The sequence below is a fragment of the Numenius arquata genome, chromosome 15, assembly GCF_964106895.1.
Source record: "Numenius arquata chromosome 15, bNumArq3.hap1.1, whole genome shotgun sequence".
In the NCBI taxonomy this organism is placed as follows: Eukaryota; Metazoa; Chordata; class Aves; order Charadriiformes; family Scolopacidae; genus Numenius; species Numenius arquata.
Window position 1 is genome coordinate 6,320,568 of NC_133590.1, and position 15,088 is coordinate 6,335,655.

Below are 15,088 nucleotides of genomic sequence, written 5' to 3' on the forward strand. Positions count from 1 at the left end.
TAGACTGCTTACAGTGTTGACCCAATGCTACTTGAAACCCTGGCAAAACACTGGCGTTCTTCAGCCAGTAAGTTTTGTTTTGTGGACACAGGTGGATTTAAAATCGAAAACAGTTGTTGGTGACTTTTTATTTGTTTTGTGTTGTCATTTGGCTGTTTCTACTAGGAGTGATTTCTGAGGAAGAACTTGCATAAAAGAGAAAGCAGTGATGTAGTTCACTGGTTCCCTAGGGGTGGTTGATTTTGGCTTGGAGAATGGAAGGAGGCATTTCCTGCAGGGGAATTTGGCCAAATGAATGGGTGTCAACAGAGCCTGAAGGTGGGACAAGTCTGTAAAATGAAGAAGAATGAGATTGTACATGGTGTGATGGTGCATAAGCAGCAGAGGTTCTGTGGCACTGGCTCTGTGTTGGTATTAAGGACATGTATTGGAAGAGGTGATTTTTATTACCCCCACCTGCTTTGCCTGGCCAGCAGCGTCTTCTGAGTCACCAGTATCTCTGTCAGGATGCAGGTGGAGCTCTTGGAGCTCTGGACTCCTCCAGAGACAAGAGATGGTGCCAGATACAGTCAGGAGGGTGACCAGTTAAAAGGAGATGACAGGGTCATTGGTTCTAAATGTTACCTGTGTATCGCGTAGGACAAGGACTCGAGTGCTGTGTTTTCCCACTAGAAAACGGTTATCTCACTAAGAAGTCAAACCAAAATGCAGATATGCTGCAAATGCATTTGTTGGGCTATTTATCAATATTAAATGTGTAAACCAGAAAGGTCAGCTGTGTTTAATGTCATGTGGCAGCTTTGTGATTTTAATTACAGTAAAAAAAAACTGATGACAAATGAATTCAGTGCTCTTTAGAGCTTGTTCCTCCCTGATGCAGTTTGTTTTGCTGGCTTACCTGTGCTGAGGGCAAGTTTGGCTGCCTCTATCATGGTAGGAGGGGTTTTTATTTAAATAAAGAAAATGGGGTAAAGTAATAAATTATTTACAATGTCTTCTTCACTGGGGGAATTTGGTGTGTAGCTTAATGTTTCAGCAACACCTCGTTACAGTGTTGGATAGCAAGGTTGCACGCAGAATCATAGTAACTGGTACAGAAAAGGTTGTTGTATCTGAGCTTAAATTGGAGTGACTGACAATTGCTGCTTCCCAGTTTCAGGTATCTGGGGTAAAGAGGGATAAACTTCAGTTTCTTCTCTTCCAGTTTATTGTTGTTCAAAATCATGATGGGGACTGTTTTGCTGTTTTTTGTTGTTGTTTGCTTGGCTCCTTTATGTTAAGCTTTTAAAACACTTTCTTGATCTTTTCTCAAGCTGTTTTCAAAATGTAGTCAGCAGGATCCTCCTCCTTATATAGCATTCCTTCAGTTTTTAGGGGTAGTTACGAGTTTGGATGTTTTAAATTTATTGTTAAAGAACTGACTGCTATAGAAACCTGACTTTTAAATGAGAACCCTGCAGATGGTTTGTGCTTGAGCTACTTTTAAATTGCAGCTGCGGTTTTGAGCAGTACCAGTACGTGTGCTTGGGCTTTTTTTTTCCTTCTGAACATGTCCATACCTGCTTGGCTGTGGTTTCAGCTTTGTAGGTGGGGGCAAGGTCCTGCTTGCCCTGTCTGCCTGACAGTGGGGATGTGAGCTCTGGTTTCTGGTCCAGGCTCGACACAGTGGCCTTATTTCAGTGAGTGACACAGGCTGTGACTGGCTGTCAACAGCAGCAAAACACCATCACACTGAATGCACTGGTTCCTTGCTGCCGTAAATGCAGAGTGTTACAAGTAACCCTGTTCCCTGAGTGCTGCAATAGTTTACAGCTGTGGTGTTTATCCTGTACCTATCAAAAATCTGGCAATAGCATACAAGGATGGAGTTTTGATTTCAGTCTGGTGATACTCTCTGGGTTCTCAGTTGATGATAAGACCAGCTTGGTTAAAGAGGTCCAGTTATATTTGTTTCTCTACCTGTGTAAAAGATTTTATTTTTTTTTCTGAGTGTAGTATCAATAGAGGTTCCTGTACTTTTTTCCACTTCACTGACAGCACTGTCCTTGTTTAACTCCAAATAAATCTTAGTAATGTGTGCAGCCCAAAGACAGGGAGAGAAGATTAATCTCTAGATCAGGAACTACAGAAAATGAAATGAATTATGAACAGAAGAGAGTCATTCTTTTTTCCTGTATCTGTTGTCCAAGCAAAGTGAAACTGGCACAGAAAATAAGACTTAGTGAATGGTGGTAGTGGGGAGTGGTACTGTTTTTTTTTTCCCCTAAATTTAGGTGAAAGGAAAAATTAAAACTTTTCCAAGTGTCTCCAGTAAGACTAAGCAAAGCATAGGCAGGTAAGGGAGGTAGTATCCCCATAGGATTCATTTAGCATTGCTGAGATTTTTTTTTTCTTTTGCGTTCAGCTGCAGTGGGAAAGTGCTGGGGGGTGAGGGGGGAGGTTGGAGGGCTTGGTTTTTTGCCTTGCCACTGATACGGTTAAAAGTCACAGCATAAATTTCCTGACTTGGTGAAAAGCCTGTGACCCCTCTCAGTTGTCTTGTTCATCAGAAGGCAGATAGGTAATAAAGAGTCCCCTGTGTGAGAGGAGTAGGGAGAACCTGCTGTTTTAATTTTGTTCACAGCAGTGGGCCCAACTTTGTTCTTTCAGTGCTGGCCTTGATAATTGGCTCAATATAATATAGGAATTCAAGCCATTGCATATCTCTGGCTTTATAACTGCTAATGTCATAGCCAAGAAGAGTGCAAAGTCTCCTGCAGGAACGTACAGTAAATAAGAACAATAAGCATGTTCCAAAGAACATATGGGCAGTGGTTTTATAGGGCATCAGCTCAGCCTTGGTGAGTTAATTTGCATCCAAGTTGCCTGGACAAATGGATTTTGCTGTTTTAGACTCTATGGGGAGTGTGGGGTTGGTTTGGGAGATTTTTCTGGACTAAATATGTTCATGTCTCTTGATTCCTGGCAACCAGACTTAAGGGATCCTCTCTTTTTGGGAGGGAACGATTTGCTTTGGGTGTTTCCTCCACTTTAGCAGTTTGGCTGTAGTGTTCCTTGCCTTTAGGATATCCCATATTCTGTTTTGCAGGGTACCTTGCACAGACATATGGTAAAGTTTTGTTTTTCCTCTAGCCACCCGCAGCTCTCAGCCACAGATAGCTAAGACTCATTTACCTTGTTGTTTTTTTTTTTTTTTTTCATACGTCCGTGGTTTATTCATCATCTTCAATGAGGTTCTAACACCTGTTAAGGGCTCCTCCTCCCTTTTTTTGGAGAAGCATTTAATTATGACAGGGTTTCCCTCTGAGCACATCCTCCATTCAGTTCCCTAATTGTAGAATTCTCTGTGGGATTCTCCAGATGGGGGATAGAGGATAATCTTCTCAGAGCTCCGGAAGAAATGTGATGCCAAATTACAGGAAATAGATCCTTTTTATTAAGCTCTTGGGCTCCTTTTACTCTTGTTTTAAGGTGACCTTCTGTTAAAGAGAAATGTTGGATAAATGGATATCCTTTTTAAATTATCCTCAACAACCTTACCTGGGTTACTAATAACATCGTTAGATTAGAAATCCTGAAAGGATTTAAGCTTTTTTTTGCCACTCATGCTGTCATCACAGAGACCAGGAGAATGAACTTGCCTGCTTCCCTTTTGTTTCTAGTTGGTCTCATTTTCAAGCTGCGAGCTCTGAATTAGGGAGTGCTGGCAGCCTGCTTGGCGGGGCAGGCAGGTATAAAGACAAAAGTCCCCTCCTTTGTCAAGTGGTCACAGTGCCACTTTATGGGTCACTTGCTTCATTGCAAGCTAGCGCTGTGGCAGTGCTGTTTCAATCCCCAAGGGGTTTCCAGGCATCCTAAAAGTGCTACTCAGCGCCGCTGATGTTTGCAAACATGGCAGTACCGGCCATCCCGCTCCGTGCCCAAATGCTGGCCGTATCTGGAGTTCTGCTAAGTTTGCTGAGTCTGGTGTGTGACTGCTGAGGGGCTCCAGGGGCTGTCCTTACAGAGCCAGTTCTGCTGGGAGGTTCCCATGTATTTGATGTGCAGGAATTAGTACTCGATGAGCTCCTGTGTTAGCAAATGATAGCTATATTTTTACAGGGTGGATGGAGAAACTAAAGCACAAAGGCGTGTAACTGCAGTCCTGTTCTGAGTTGGTGACAGAGCCAGAAGTGGTCTGGAAATGGCTGACTCTGGTCCCCTGTTCTAATCATTGCCTCTCTTGGAGATTTTGTGTGCATTTAAGTCTCCAAGGAACACTTTCTGTAGCACCAGTAAGGGTACCAGCTTTGCACGTAGCAGGTAAATACAGACTTAGGAGGGGAGGAATCTCTTGTCAGCAGGGAGGCTGAAGTTAACAGCTATAGATTTTAATGTATGTATTTGGTTGGCTTTACACTACAGTATGCTGCTGGGGATGTGTACAGCTTGTAGTGATTGAACTTTGGTGCTGAGAGGTCAAAGGTGGCTAATCCAAATTTTTGTTTGTCTTCCAGGTCTACGCACAACGAACTAGAAAAGAACCGGTAAGTAGCTAATGAGCTGAATTCTAAGAAATGCAAGCCTAGTGAGTGTAATGTGCTTTAACCTTACACATGCAGATGCCGTTTGATCAGCTTAGACAGCTGTGAATGACCACACGGCATCACGGAGTTTTAAAAGTCGTGGGGGGGTAAGACACACAAAAAGTCTGGAAAAAGCAGCCTTGGTTTTGGTTGGGTTTTTTTTTTTTCCTCTCTCTGAAAAGCAAGAAGTGACCCAGTTTTGTGACTAATCTGTATGCAGAGTAAATACTGTTCTTCTCCTGACACAGTGAAATCTGATTGGGGCACTTTCCATACATGAGGTTGCTACGGGATCAGGTTTCTTGGGCTTGGGCCCTGGGTAATACATGTTACCGTGAACCGAAGGGCAGAGCCCTGTGCTCTACACCCTCTCCCTCCCACCCTTCCGCCGGGCTGGGATAATCTCTGCCGCCCAGAAGAAAATACCATTGTCCAGAGGCTCAGAGGTCTGGCTACCCGTGCTCCTGTGGAGACTCTCTCTTCTAACCTGTTTTAGGATTGCGCCTGTTTATCCTTGAATCTGAAATTTTAGCAAGCCTTACAGTTTTGTTACTTGGCTAGCTCTGCTATATGACTCAACCCTTTTGTAACAGGAGTTAAAGTAAGATAAATACCATTGAGACAAGGGGAGCTAGTTCACACACAGATCAGATTATCGCCTTCCATTCAGGATGCTATAGTTAAGGTTGTGTCAGGGTTCCCATTATAAACTTATCTTGGCTCTTCTGTGGCATTTTAGGAGGGCTGGGGGGGGGTGGTGTCTGTTTTTTGTGGCTGCTGGAACAAAGGCAGTGCTCTGGCCAGCTGCTTCTATGAAGAAACCCCCAGGGTGGGAAAGATGAGTCGAAATAGGTTGATTGCCTACTCTTCCCTCTTCGCAGCCATAATTTAACAAGGGATGGGAGGACTATAAGGGTGGCCAAAGATACACAGAGGCTTCGAGCCAAGGGTGTACTTCTATTCAGACAAGACCTTCCCATGTAGCTTCAAGCTTAGTACCTCATGCATCGTGTTGCCCTCAGTTTCCCCCACATGTGCTGGTGGATGGGCGTTTTCTTCCAGGCTGTGCTTCTACCTCCTGGTAGCTTTGAGAGTCTGCTGAGTTGTCACGGTCCTGCCTTTGTGGAGTGATGGAGGGAGGTTTTTTATTTGGGTTACACTGCTCCCCAAATCTCAACCTTTGCACTCCCAAGTTGAGCTGTGTTGAGAAGTGTTGTCTCCCAGGTTTTCCAGTGTTCTCTACAGTTTTATTTGCCAATGAGGAAAAGAAAATGCAGTGTTTGGGTCTGACCCAGAACAGAGGGTGCTTTTCTCTCCATGACAACAGTAAACCATCACTAATTTTCAGTGTGGTTATTTGCATATCTAATTGTTACGGCAAATGCTGCTTGCCCTCAGTACAGCTTTAGAGCAGAGCAATCTCCATCTTTCTCTATACCAACCTGATCCCCTCACATTGGCCAAGTTCGTACGGATATGTGACTGTCTTTTTCCACTGTCAGGCTTGGGGGGCAGGCAATGAAGCTTCAGACTCTCTGTGGGTGAGATCTCAGCAGCTGGAGTTACAGACTTACTGTCCAGCTGAGGACTGGCAAGTACTGATCGGTTTAGGATATGCCTGATACCAGCTGTCTGTATGAGTTGAGGAACTTTCTGCCTGGATTCCCTGGCTTTAACTGGGGACAGTAGTACTACCTGGGGTGGGGATATCATGAGGATTGACTACTGTCCAGCACTTCCAGTTATATATGTCCAGTAACGTTATATATGTTACTAGTGAGAGGAATATTATTACCTGTGCTTCCCCTCATGCCACCTTTTTCTGAATGTTGACAAGCTCTTTGCTTGCTACAGAATTTGTCTTTGCGTTCGCGGTTGGTGTAATATCTCTCTCTTCCTCTTCTTCCGTCTCAGTTATGCTCCCTAGTCTCTAGCTGCTCCAGGTTGAAGACTCCTAACCATCAACCTTCTCAGCAATGTCTTTCCTCCAGGGCTTTCCATTCCTGAGGCATTGTATTCCAAGTCTGTGCCTCAGACGTGGTTTTACAAGCCCTTGGTTATCATCCTTCTGGGAAAGGCACACATTTGATCACACTGGGTGGTCTGTAGTGGTGAACTCCTGTATCTGGGATCTTTGGTCAGGAGCCTGTTGCTTCTGGTTTGGGATTGTCTGTCCCTTAATGCGGATGCTATGGCCTGACCAGCCACGCGCATCTGCAAACCCAGTTAGACCCCATAGTGGCTATGCTGGGTTTGCAGTGCTTGTTACCAGTGATTTGGATGGTGAGTTTCAGACTGGAAGCACTTATTTTCAACCACCACAGCAGCGTTTTCTGAGTGGAGGGGATAGCTTCCTGGTTAGATTTTCACCACATTTTATTTGCTGTGTCGTTGAGTTTGTCAGTGTCTACAGATTTAACTGTTGCAAAGATAAAAGCCCTGATACTAATGGCTTTGTGGCTGGCAGGTGCTCATTTTCCCTATTATTTGAGATTATTCCTTTTGAATCTCACTGTTATCTCTGTTATTGACACACACTATAATTTTCAAAATTGTCCACTATTAGGTCTCTGACTCTGTTTTTTCCCCGCTTGTCTGCGAACAGCAGCCTTCTTATGTTCACTTAAATTTTGTTTTAACCCGTTCAAAAATTACACGGAGTTTCTTTCAAGCAGTAGCAAGAGAATAGTGGAAAAACAAAATGCTCTCCTCCTTTTTGAATATACGATTTAACTTGGACTCAGTACTGCAAAGCTGATGATGCATCAGGATTAAGAATCTTGTTCCCCCTTTGATGTTGAAAAGTAACTAAAAAATACCTAAAAATTAAAGCAACGTTTTAAGCTCCACTCCTTTTCTTAGTCTTGAAATATTTCATGAACAATCCAGTGGTTCTGCTAAGGAGCTGTTTGATCTGGTACCAAATATTACAGTTAATATTTAAGTGATTTGTCTTTCTGCTTTGATTTGGTGGTTTTTTTATCTGAAGAGATTGCAGTGACATTTATATAAGGGGCTTTGTTTGATTTATAAAAGATTAAAGTTAATTTATAGTTATTATCTGTCATTAATCCTCATGTTGGAAAATTGTTTGTTTTTTTTTATTTAATGGGTATGCGTTTCAGTTTATCTCTGCCCAGGATGAGTCATAGCTTGCATTTAAACAAGAAACCAGTATTCTGCTTCTCATCTGCTGCAAGGCGTAACTAAAACAATACTTTTTAGTCCTTTAACACGCCTACCAAAAAACTGATTCGTAAGCAACACCACATGATTTTGTAAAAGAAAACACAGTAAGGCAAGTGACTGAATGGTGGACTTTGCTAGTGTAATGTTTTCTCAAAAAAGGGTAATAAACACAATTCAACGTTAAGTTAAATGGTGTGTGTTATATAGATAGCAGAATTAACTGTTTGTCTGTGAGCATTTTTAGACACGCACCAGTTTTGGAAGGATGTGGTCAGTGTGGTGTTAAGAGAAGGGACGCGGAGCTGAGATGACTTTCCTGCTGCTCTGTGAAGTGGCAGTTCTGGTAGACCAACATGGTGGTGGTGTCTGTCAGAAAAGGTACAACCCCTGATAGAACAAGAAAGATGTTTGTAAAGCTGTTGATCAGATTTAAAATATATATATATATATGTTTTTCTGTGTATCCTAGATTCGTCTGTTTGGTTTTGGTGATGACTGCATTGTAATACAGCAGAAGGAAGGAAACCAAAGCTTAGTAACTGGGTAAAGAATAAGTTATTAAGGCAGATTTTTCTTAGGGTAACAATAATTTAGTTCAAACAAAAGATAGATCCGAGGAGGGAAGGAGACCTTGGGAGAATCACTGAAATCAGAATTCGGAAGACCTCACAGAATTTGTGGCTCTGCAAAAATACGTCGTTTAAAATTAAAAAGGACAAAGTCTAAAGGAGACAAAACTCCTTCTAAACCAAGTTGCTAAAGAGTTGTGTTTACTGTAAAAGCACAAAATGAAGTGATGTAAGTTCCCTTCTCTCTGATTGTCTTTTGAGATGGTCAGAAGCAAAGTGAAGACAAACACATAGCAATGATCGAGCACTGTGTTTTCTAGCCTTTCTGACTCTGACCAGAATGCCTCATCTATCTTCTGTGATTCCCCACCCATTCTCTCTTTAACATGAGAGACTTTATTGCAGAGTGTTTCTCCAAAACGGTTTCTCACGCCGAGCTGCCTGTTACGCTAGATTGCGTATTTGAGGTAGCAGATGAGATAAAGGAAAAACCCTACTGAACGTTTAGGAGAAAACCATGACCTGGGTCAGCTTGCACTGAAACGTGGGGCCTTCTGAGGCTCTGCAGCAATCGCAGTTTGATCCTGTTTCTCTAGAACAAGGGCTTGAATGTATCTACTGGCAAAATGCAAGAGAAGGAAGGGAAAGCACTTAACATTGGGCATTTAAGTAGTGCAGACATGTTGTCTAGGCTGGGAAGACAGAGGGAAGGGAAGTGAAAGCATCCTTGCTACTCTGGATAGACACGGATGATTGTGCTTTTGTAGTGCTATATATACTTGCCAAGGCAATCGGATCAGTGTTTGTCTTGAATCAACTAATCAATGTGGTGTTGAGTTCAGTGCTATTTATCAGGAGAGCTGGAACAAGAAACTAATCCAGTAAATTTCATTTGTTCTCTGGAGTGGGCTTTGTTTTCATGTTAACTTCATGTAGCAAATGTTGACAGTACATATTGTTTTCCTCATTAATAAAACTTGGAACCTGTGATGTTCCCTGCAGCAGTCAAACCATGTCAACACAGCTGAGCATGCATCTTCCTTTGACACATCCAAAGGTCAGAGCATGCACTGATCCAGTTTGCTCCTCGTGGGAACTGTAGCTAAACCCTCCTGTCTCCAGGGCTAGTATGGACCAAGAGCTGGAGGTAGCAAGCTGTCTCCGACTCTGTCACTTGGATGATAGATGCCTCCGTTTTCAGCTGGAACTAACAATTTTCAGCAGAGCTGAAGCATGTTACTCTAGTTTAGGAGATCTGGATAACTTATTACAGTGCTGTGCCTGGTTTTGCTCAACCTGGAGAGAGTGAGGTCTGTAGTTTGTGGAATAAGGCTATTGGAGAGATGTGCTTTCTGGATACATTTAGGGTCTGTCATCATTCAGTGTCAGTCTGCCTTTTGCTGTATTGTGGTTATTTCTTGGCATTGCTCTGGGAACTCACCAGTCAGATGCTGTAAAACTGGGATCGGTCTCTTTGCCTGGCCACCACGCTTGTTCATGCGAAGGGCCTCCTTGTGCAGAAGCAGCATTTTGATTCCCTTACAGTCAAAAGTCTGCAAAGGCTTTGTTTCACATTGGCTGGGCAGCAGAACATTTTGAACTCTGAGTAAAGCTGCTGAAAAGGGACAGTTCGTCTCCATGCCAAAATTCGAAGGAAACAAAATGATCCTCATTTTGTTGGAAGTGCTTTAGTACTGCTCATATTGGAATTTCTACTTTCAATATGACTATAGAAGGGAGACTTTAGAGGAAACCCCCGTCTTAGAAAGAAACATGCTCTGCAGTCAGGTCTCCCCACTTACTGCCTGAGCTCTTGCATTCAGCATCCTGTAGTTAAGATTTCCAGAGTACTGAATAGAAGAGGTATCAAATGTTAGGTTACTGGTTATTTACTGCTTTCAGGGAGCCAGGAGGGGGTCTGGTAGCTGCTGTGGATGTGTAATGAAAGCAGTTCTGTGTACTGCGATGGTGTCTGATTTGGAGTACATCATTGCTAGCTTTGCTTCTTGAATCTGTTCCCAAACTTGCATCCTCAAATGTCTACTTGGGTGTGTTGCCACAGGTTTTTTTCAGGCTGAACCCTCTCCTGTTCTGTGTGTTTATGGCTGTCATTCGGAAAATATCGACCGGGCAAATCCCCTCTGTAACCGGTGAGCTTGAACCGGGGAAGAGTCTGGCCCCAGGTAGGAAGGGCAAGCGTACAGCTTTCCTGGCTCAATTTTCAGTCGTGTCAGGGCTCTGTACTTGCCGTATCTCTCCCAAATACATCTCTGAAGACTTTGCAGCCACTTTTTTTGCCTCCTTTTTTTTTTTTTTCCTGGGGTGCTGTTTGAAGTGCTGAGAGCCAGAAATTCCGATGCAACAACTTTTCTTGTTCAAGTGACTAACATTGCTCATGTGCCTGAAAGCATTACTAGCTAAAAGCCACTTGGGGAATTTCTGCCTTAGAGAAGATGAGGTAATAGGAATGTAATTTTTGAGACAGATTACCTGTTAACTACAAGTTTCAGGAATTTGTACTCTTGGGGCAGAAGCTGGAGTTGTGTCTGCTGATCTGTATCTGGTACACGTGTTGAGGGTACTACAGAAACATAGCCCATGCAGACTTGTGATAACCAAAGGAAATTCAGTGTGGGATAGGAAATGTAGGCAAGAAACTTTCTCATTCTCCTTTCTGTGTGTGGCCCATTTTTACTAAAGTATCACAACTTTGAGAACCTGTAACCTTATGATGTGCCAGGAGGGGGTGGGAAGAGTCAGATGCCCCCATTTAACAGGTGAGGAGCAGAAGCTATCATGGATCCAGCACCGGGAGTAATGGACGCATGGAAACAAGTTTGCATTGACCCACTCCTTTGCTTTGGTGACCCACATCTCCAGTCAGTTGCTTGCTTTTCCTCTCCTTCCCAAAAGTTTGCCTGTCCCACCTCTGCTTCCTTCGAAACTTCATCCTCGCTCCTTGTGCCCCGCTCAGTGTCCTCCCTCTTAGTGTTGCCCAGGGCCAGGAGGTGCTACACAACACTGTCTTGCTGCCCTAGCACCTTCTCCCACCTGAAGAGTGAAGAGGGGCACAAAGTGAAGGTACCTTTGCTGCTGTGGGTAGCTGGGAGAGTTTGGCACAGTATGGTCCTAACACCCCACAGTTTTTGCTGCTGTGCTGGATAGTGCAAGTGTGTAACGGGCGTTTGTAGCCTTGTCTGGGAAGTGAAAGCAAAGGGCTTCATATCGCAGTTGCTGTGGTTGTGACCTGGCTGCAAATGGTGCTGGTCACCCCGAGCAGTTAGCAGAGTTGTGGGCAAACAGACCAGGCAGGTTTCTTCCCAGACAGTGCATGTGACAACCATAAAACAATCAAATAGGCAGCGTGGGACCAAGGGTCGGGAATTCTCCTCCCATGAAACCATCGGGTAACGTGGACAGGGCTAAAGTCAGGGCCATGGCAGAACATAGCCATAGATGGTGTCATCTACCTGCCTCCCTTTCTGTGTGTCTTGAGAGCCTGAATTTGTGTAGATATAGAGGTCATCTCTGCGTAGCACTCTTTGTGTTTGCTCTTTGGTAAATCCTTACAGTGCCTTTGCAAAATTAGAGTATCCCCTTAGTCAAAGGTGATACTTGAGCCTGTCAGATGCAGCCTGAATCTCATATAAAGGTTTTGGATATTTCTGAGTCTAGAGGAGCACTGAGGAATCCCTGGATCCCAGAGCAATAGGGTGAGTCAGGTCTTCTGCCTGATGTTCCATTAAAAAAATTAAGGTCTGTCGTTTGAAGGTATCCTTTATGTGTACACTGCTGCCTGAGCATCACATCCCATTAGCTGTGTAATAAGATTTTCAGTCCCTCTTGCCTGTTAATTATTTACCTTTGAGAGTGCATTCATAAGGCAACATGACTTATTTAGGGGGAAAATGAAAAGCTTCTGCAAAGGATGGATGCTTTTTGCTCTTACTTTTTTTTTGCCCAGGAGTTTAAGTAGAGTACCTTAAGACTTAAGGTGAAGAAGGGATTGTCCTGAATGGGAGATTCCGCAAATGAGCGCGTTTAGCTCACAGAAGGTGAGGCAGGAAAGGGGATGTAGCAGTTGCATAGTGATCTTGTAACTGCCTGTGCAAGGGTTTCTGCCCAGGAAGGGCTGAAGGAGGCATAACAGAAATTGATACCAAAAAAAAAAGCTTACACACTGAAACCTCCAGTGGAAACAGGACGTGAGCTTGAAATGCAGTGTTACTTTCATAGAAATAGACTCTGAATCGCATCAGTGGGTTCACGCATGGTCCAGGCTGATAACGGTTTGTATGATAAGGGTGTGTTTTTTATCGTGGTAGGTAGTAAACAGCTGCACAAAACTTAGTCATGCTTATGAAGTCAAGTGCAGGCTGCTATCTCTTGAGTTGACTGGCTGCTGAGGTAGGGTGGAATATCTAAAAGCATCTGAATCATGTAGAAGCATAGCTCTTAATGACTCTTAAATGAATTCTTGCTCCTTCCCTTGGGCAGTTGGTGCTCCCCCTCCTTGTTTCTACAGCACTGTAGTTGTGCCTGGTCATTTGGAGAGTGGTGCCAAGGGTTCCTGTACCAAACGCTGTACTGTCCAGGACAGTGAATAATGCAAGGATGAAAGGAGGGTGTTTGATAAACGCTGCTCTTCGTGTGAATAAGTGAATGTGGGTGTTTGTAGAGAAAGGGCAAGGACCCTTCTACAAGGGTGAAGTCTGGCAAAGCCACATACCCATCAGAGGAGACATGTGGAAAGGAAAAGGAAGTTGATGCCAAACCCAATTTTGCTGCTTATTTGTGTATGGGTGGCTCTCCCTGTGGGCAGCCCAGGAGAGAAAAGGACCAGAGCAGGAGGGTTCAGAGGTGAGATCAGCCATGAGGAGCTCACTGTGGCTGTCCCTAGCCTTTAAGAAGAGCCTGGTCAGCCAAGAGTGTTCTCAGGACCTAGGAACCAGGCAGCTGCCAGCGTTTCCATCTCCTACTGTAGTGTGTTCCTCTGCTCTTTCTGCTCAGAGCTGAATTGTGCAGGAGCGGTTGCTCCAGCCCTCCCAGGAAGTTCTGGCTGATGTCTCCTGCACGTTTTCTTCCCAGGAGGGACTTTCCGATGCTACCTAAAGACATAACCTGTTGAACACTTGGGGTAATTCCACATAGCCAAAGTCCAGCCCTTAGGTGGGAAGCGTTCTGCTCCTTCTGAAAACTCAGTGAAATTCTTCAAATGAGTTATTCTGAAAGGGGGAGGGGTGTAGCAGGTTTATTGTGGGAATTGGAGGTTAAAAAGAAATTGCATTGTCTCTCCCATGTCTTTCATTTCCACTGTTTGACCTTGTTCCATGGGGTGCGTTGAGTTGTGGGTTGCTCAGTCAGATTTTGCCCAGCTGTATGGGAATCTTCCATGCAGCTCGGAAAATGCCAGTCACTAGCTACACTTTGGTAATGTCAAGAGGCCGAATGTGGGGTGAGTACTCACATTTGCACAGATGCACACAGTTACGTGCAGGCGCACACAAAGAGATTGCAGTTAAAAAAAAAAATCTATGTGCCCGTCTCATTTTAACAGGGGAAGACAGCCCCAGCTGTGTATACAGCCTGGTGTTTCCCTTTGATCTGTGTTTGTTTCCAGTGTTTCTCATAGCCTGGATCCTGGCGCTCCTCAGAGCTGGCTGCTCTTTTCCATGTTTGCAGCTGCGTAACTGCATACAGAGAAGCTTCACTGGGGTGACTGGGGTATAACTGGTTTCAGCGGCTTGGGGTGGGGGGTTCCTTTTCCCTGCAGCCCCTCCTGTTGTTTGCTTTGTTCCTGTCCTTTCCTCGCCAGCCTGCAGGGCCGGGGATTGTCTCATTCTGGTAGTGGAAACTCTGCCTTGCAAATGCCTCTGGATCCTCCCTTTTACTTTACCTACCTGCTCCCCTACATGTGGTACTCCTACTCTTTTCCAGCTGCATGCAGCAGCTACAACTGCCACTGTGGAGCAAATCTTTTGCTCTGTCACCAGGGTCAAAATTCAGAGAGTCAAAATTCCCTTTCACTTTCCAGAGACTCGGCTCGCTGCCCCCTGCAGCTGGGTCGGCCCCTGTGCCTAAAGGAGGGCAAGAAACGCCACTCTTCAGACTTACGTGGTGCTTTGTGAAGCTGTCAAAGATGAGGCCAAGAGGGGCCCATTTGGTCTGTCCCCTCGCCCAAGGCAGGATAAGCTCTATCTAAACCTTTCCTGACAGATGCCAATCCAGCGTGGCCTTAACAGCCTTTGACAGCAGGATTGCCCGGAGAGGCAGTACAACCTATTCATTACTGTTGTTACCACTCGAAAGTTTTTCCTAATGTCTAACTAATAAAAAAATTACTTCAGCATTGTTCTAGGGAAGCAAAAAAGCCATCTAGAGTTGAGAGCCTGTGTGTGTGTGAAGGGGAGAGTCCCAAACACTGAATAACAGTAATCAGCTTTCATAGCAGGAATCAATCTGTTAGACCCTAGAAGTATGCCGAGGAATTCTGGTTGAGATAAGAGAAAGGGGGGGGGGAAATACTCATCTTCCCTTTTCCCAATACATGTGTTTGCCACTTCACCTATCCAGAAAAGCAACTTTGATGCCAAAAAAAAGTGGGAAACCGGATGGGAACACTTCGTCTCCGGTGGATATTCTACATACTATGACCCTCTTAGGAAATGCACAGAGCCTGTTCTCTGTGGCATGACCTCTTTTAAACTTCTCTTGGCTTGGAAAAGCAGCTTACAGGCTTGGTGTTCGCTGGAAAAAGCACATATG

General features: G+C 44.3%; 1 protein-coding gene across 2 annotated transcripts in view; it reads left to right on the forward strand.

Moving 5' to 3' along the window:
- MXI1 (MAX interactor 1, dimerization protein) overlaps positions 1-15,088 on the forward strand; it is a 56,891-nt gene that overhangs the window by 23,008 nt on the left and 18,795 nt on the right. For both annotated transcript variants that reach the window (XM_074158870.1, XM_074158871.1), the window contains exon 3: positions 4,497-4,526. In XM_074158870.1, coding sequence (XP_074014971.1) covers positions 4,497-4,526 — 30 coding nt within the window. The remainder of the gene's footprint in view (positions 1-4,496; positions 4,527-15,088) is intronic.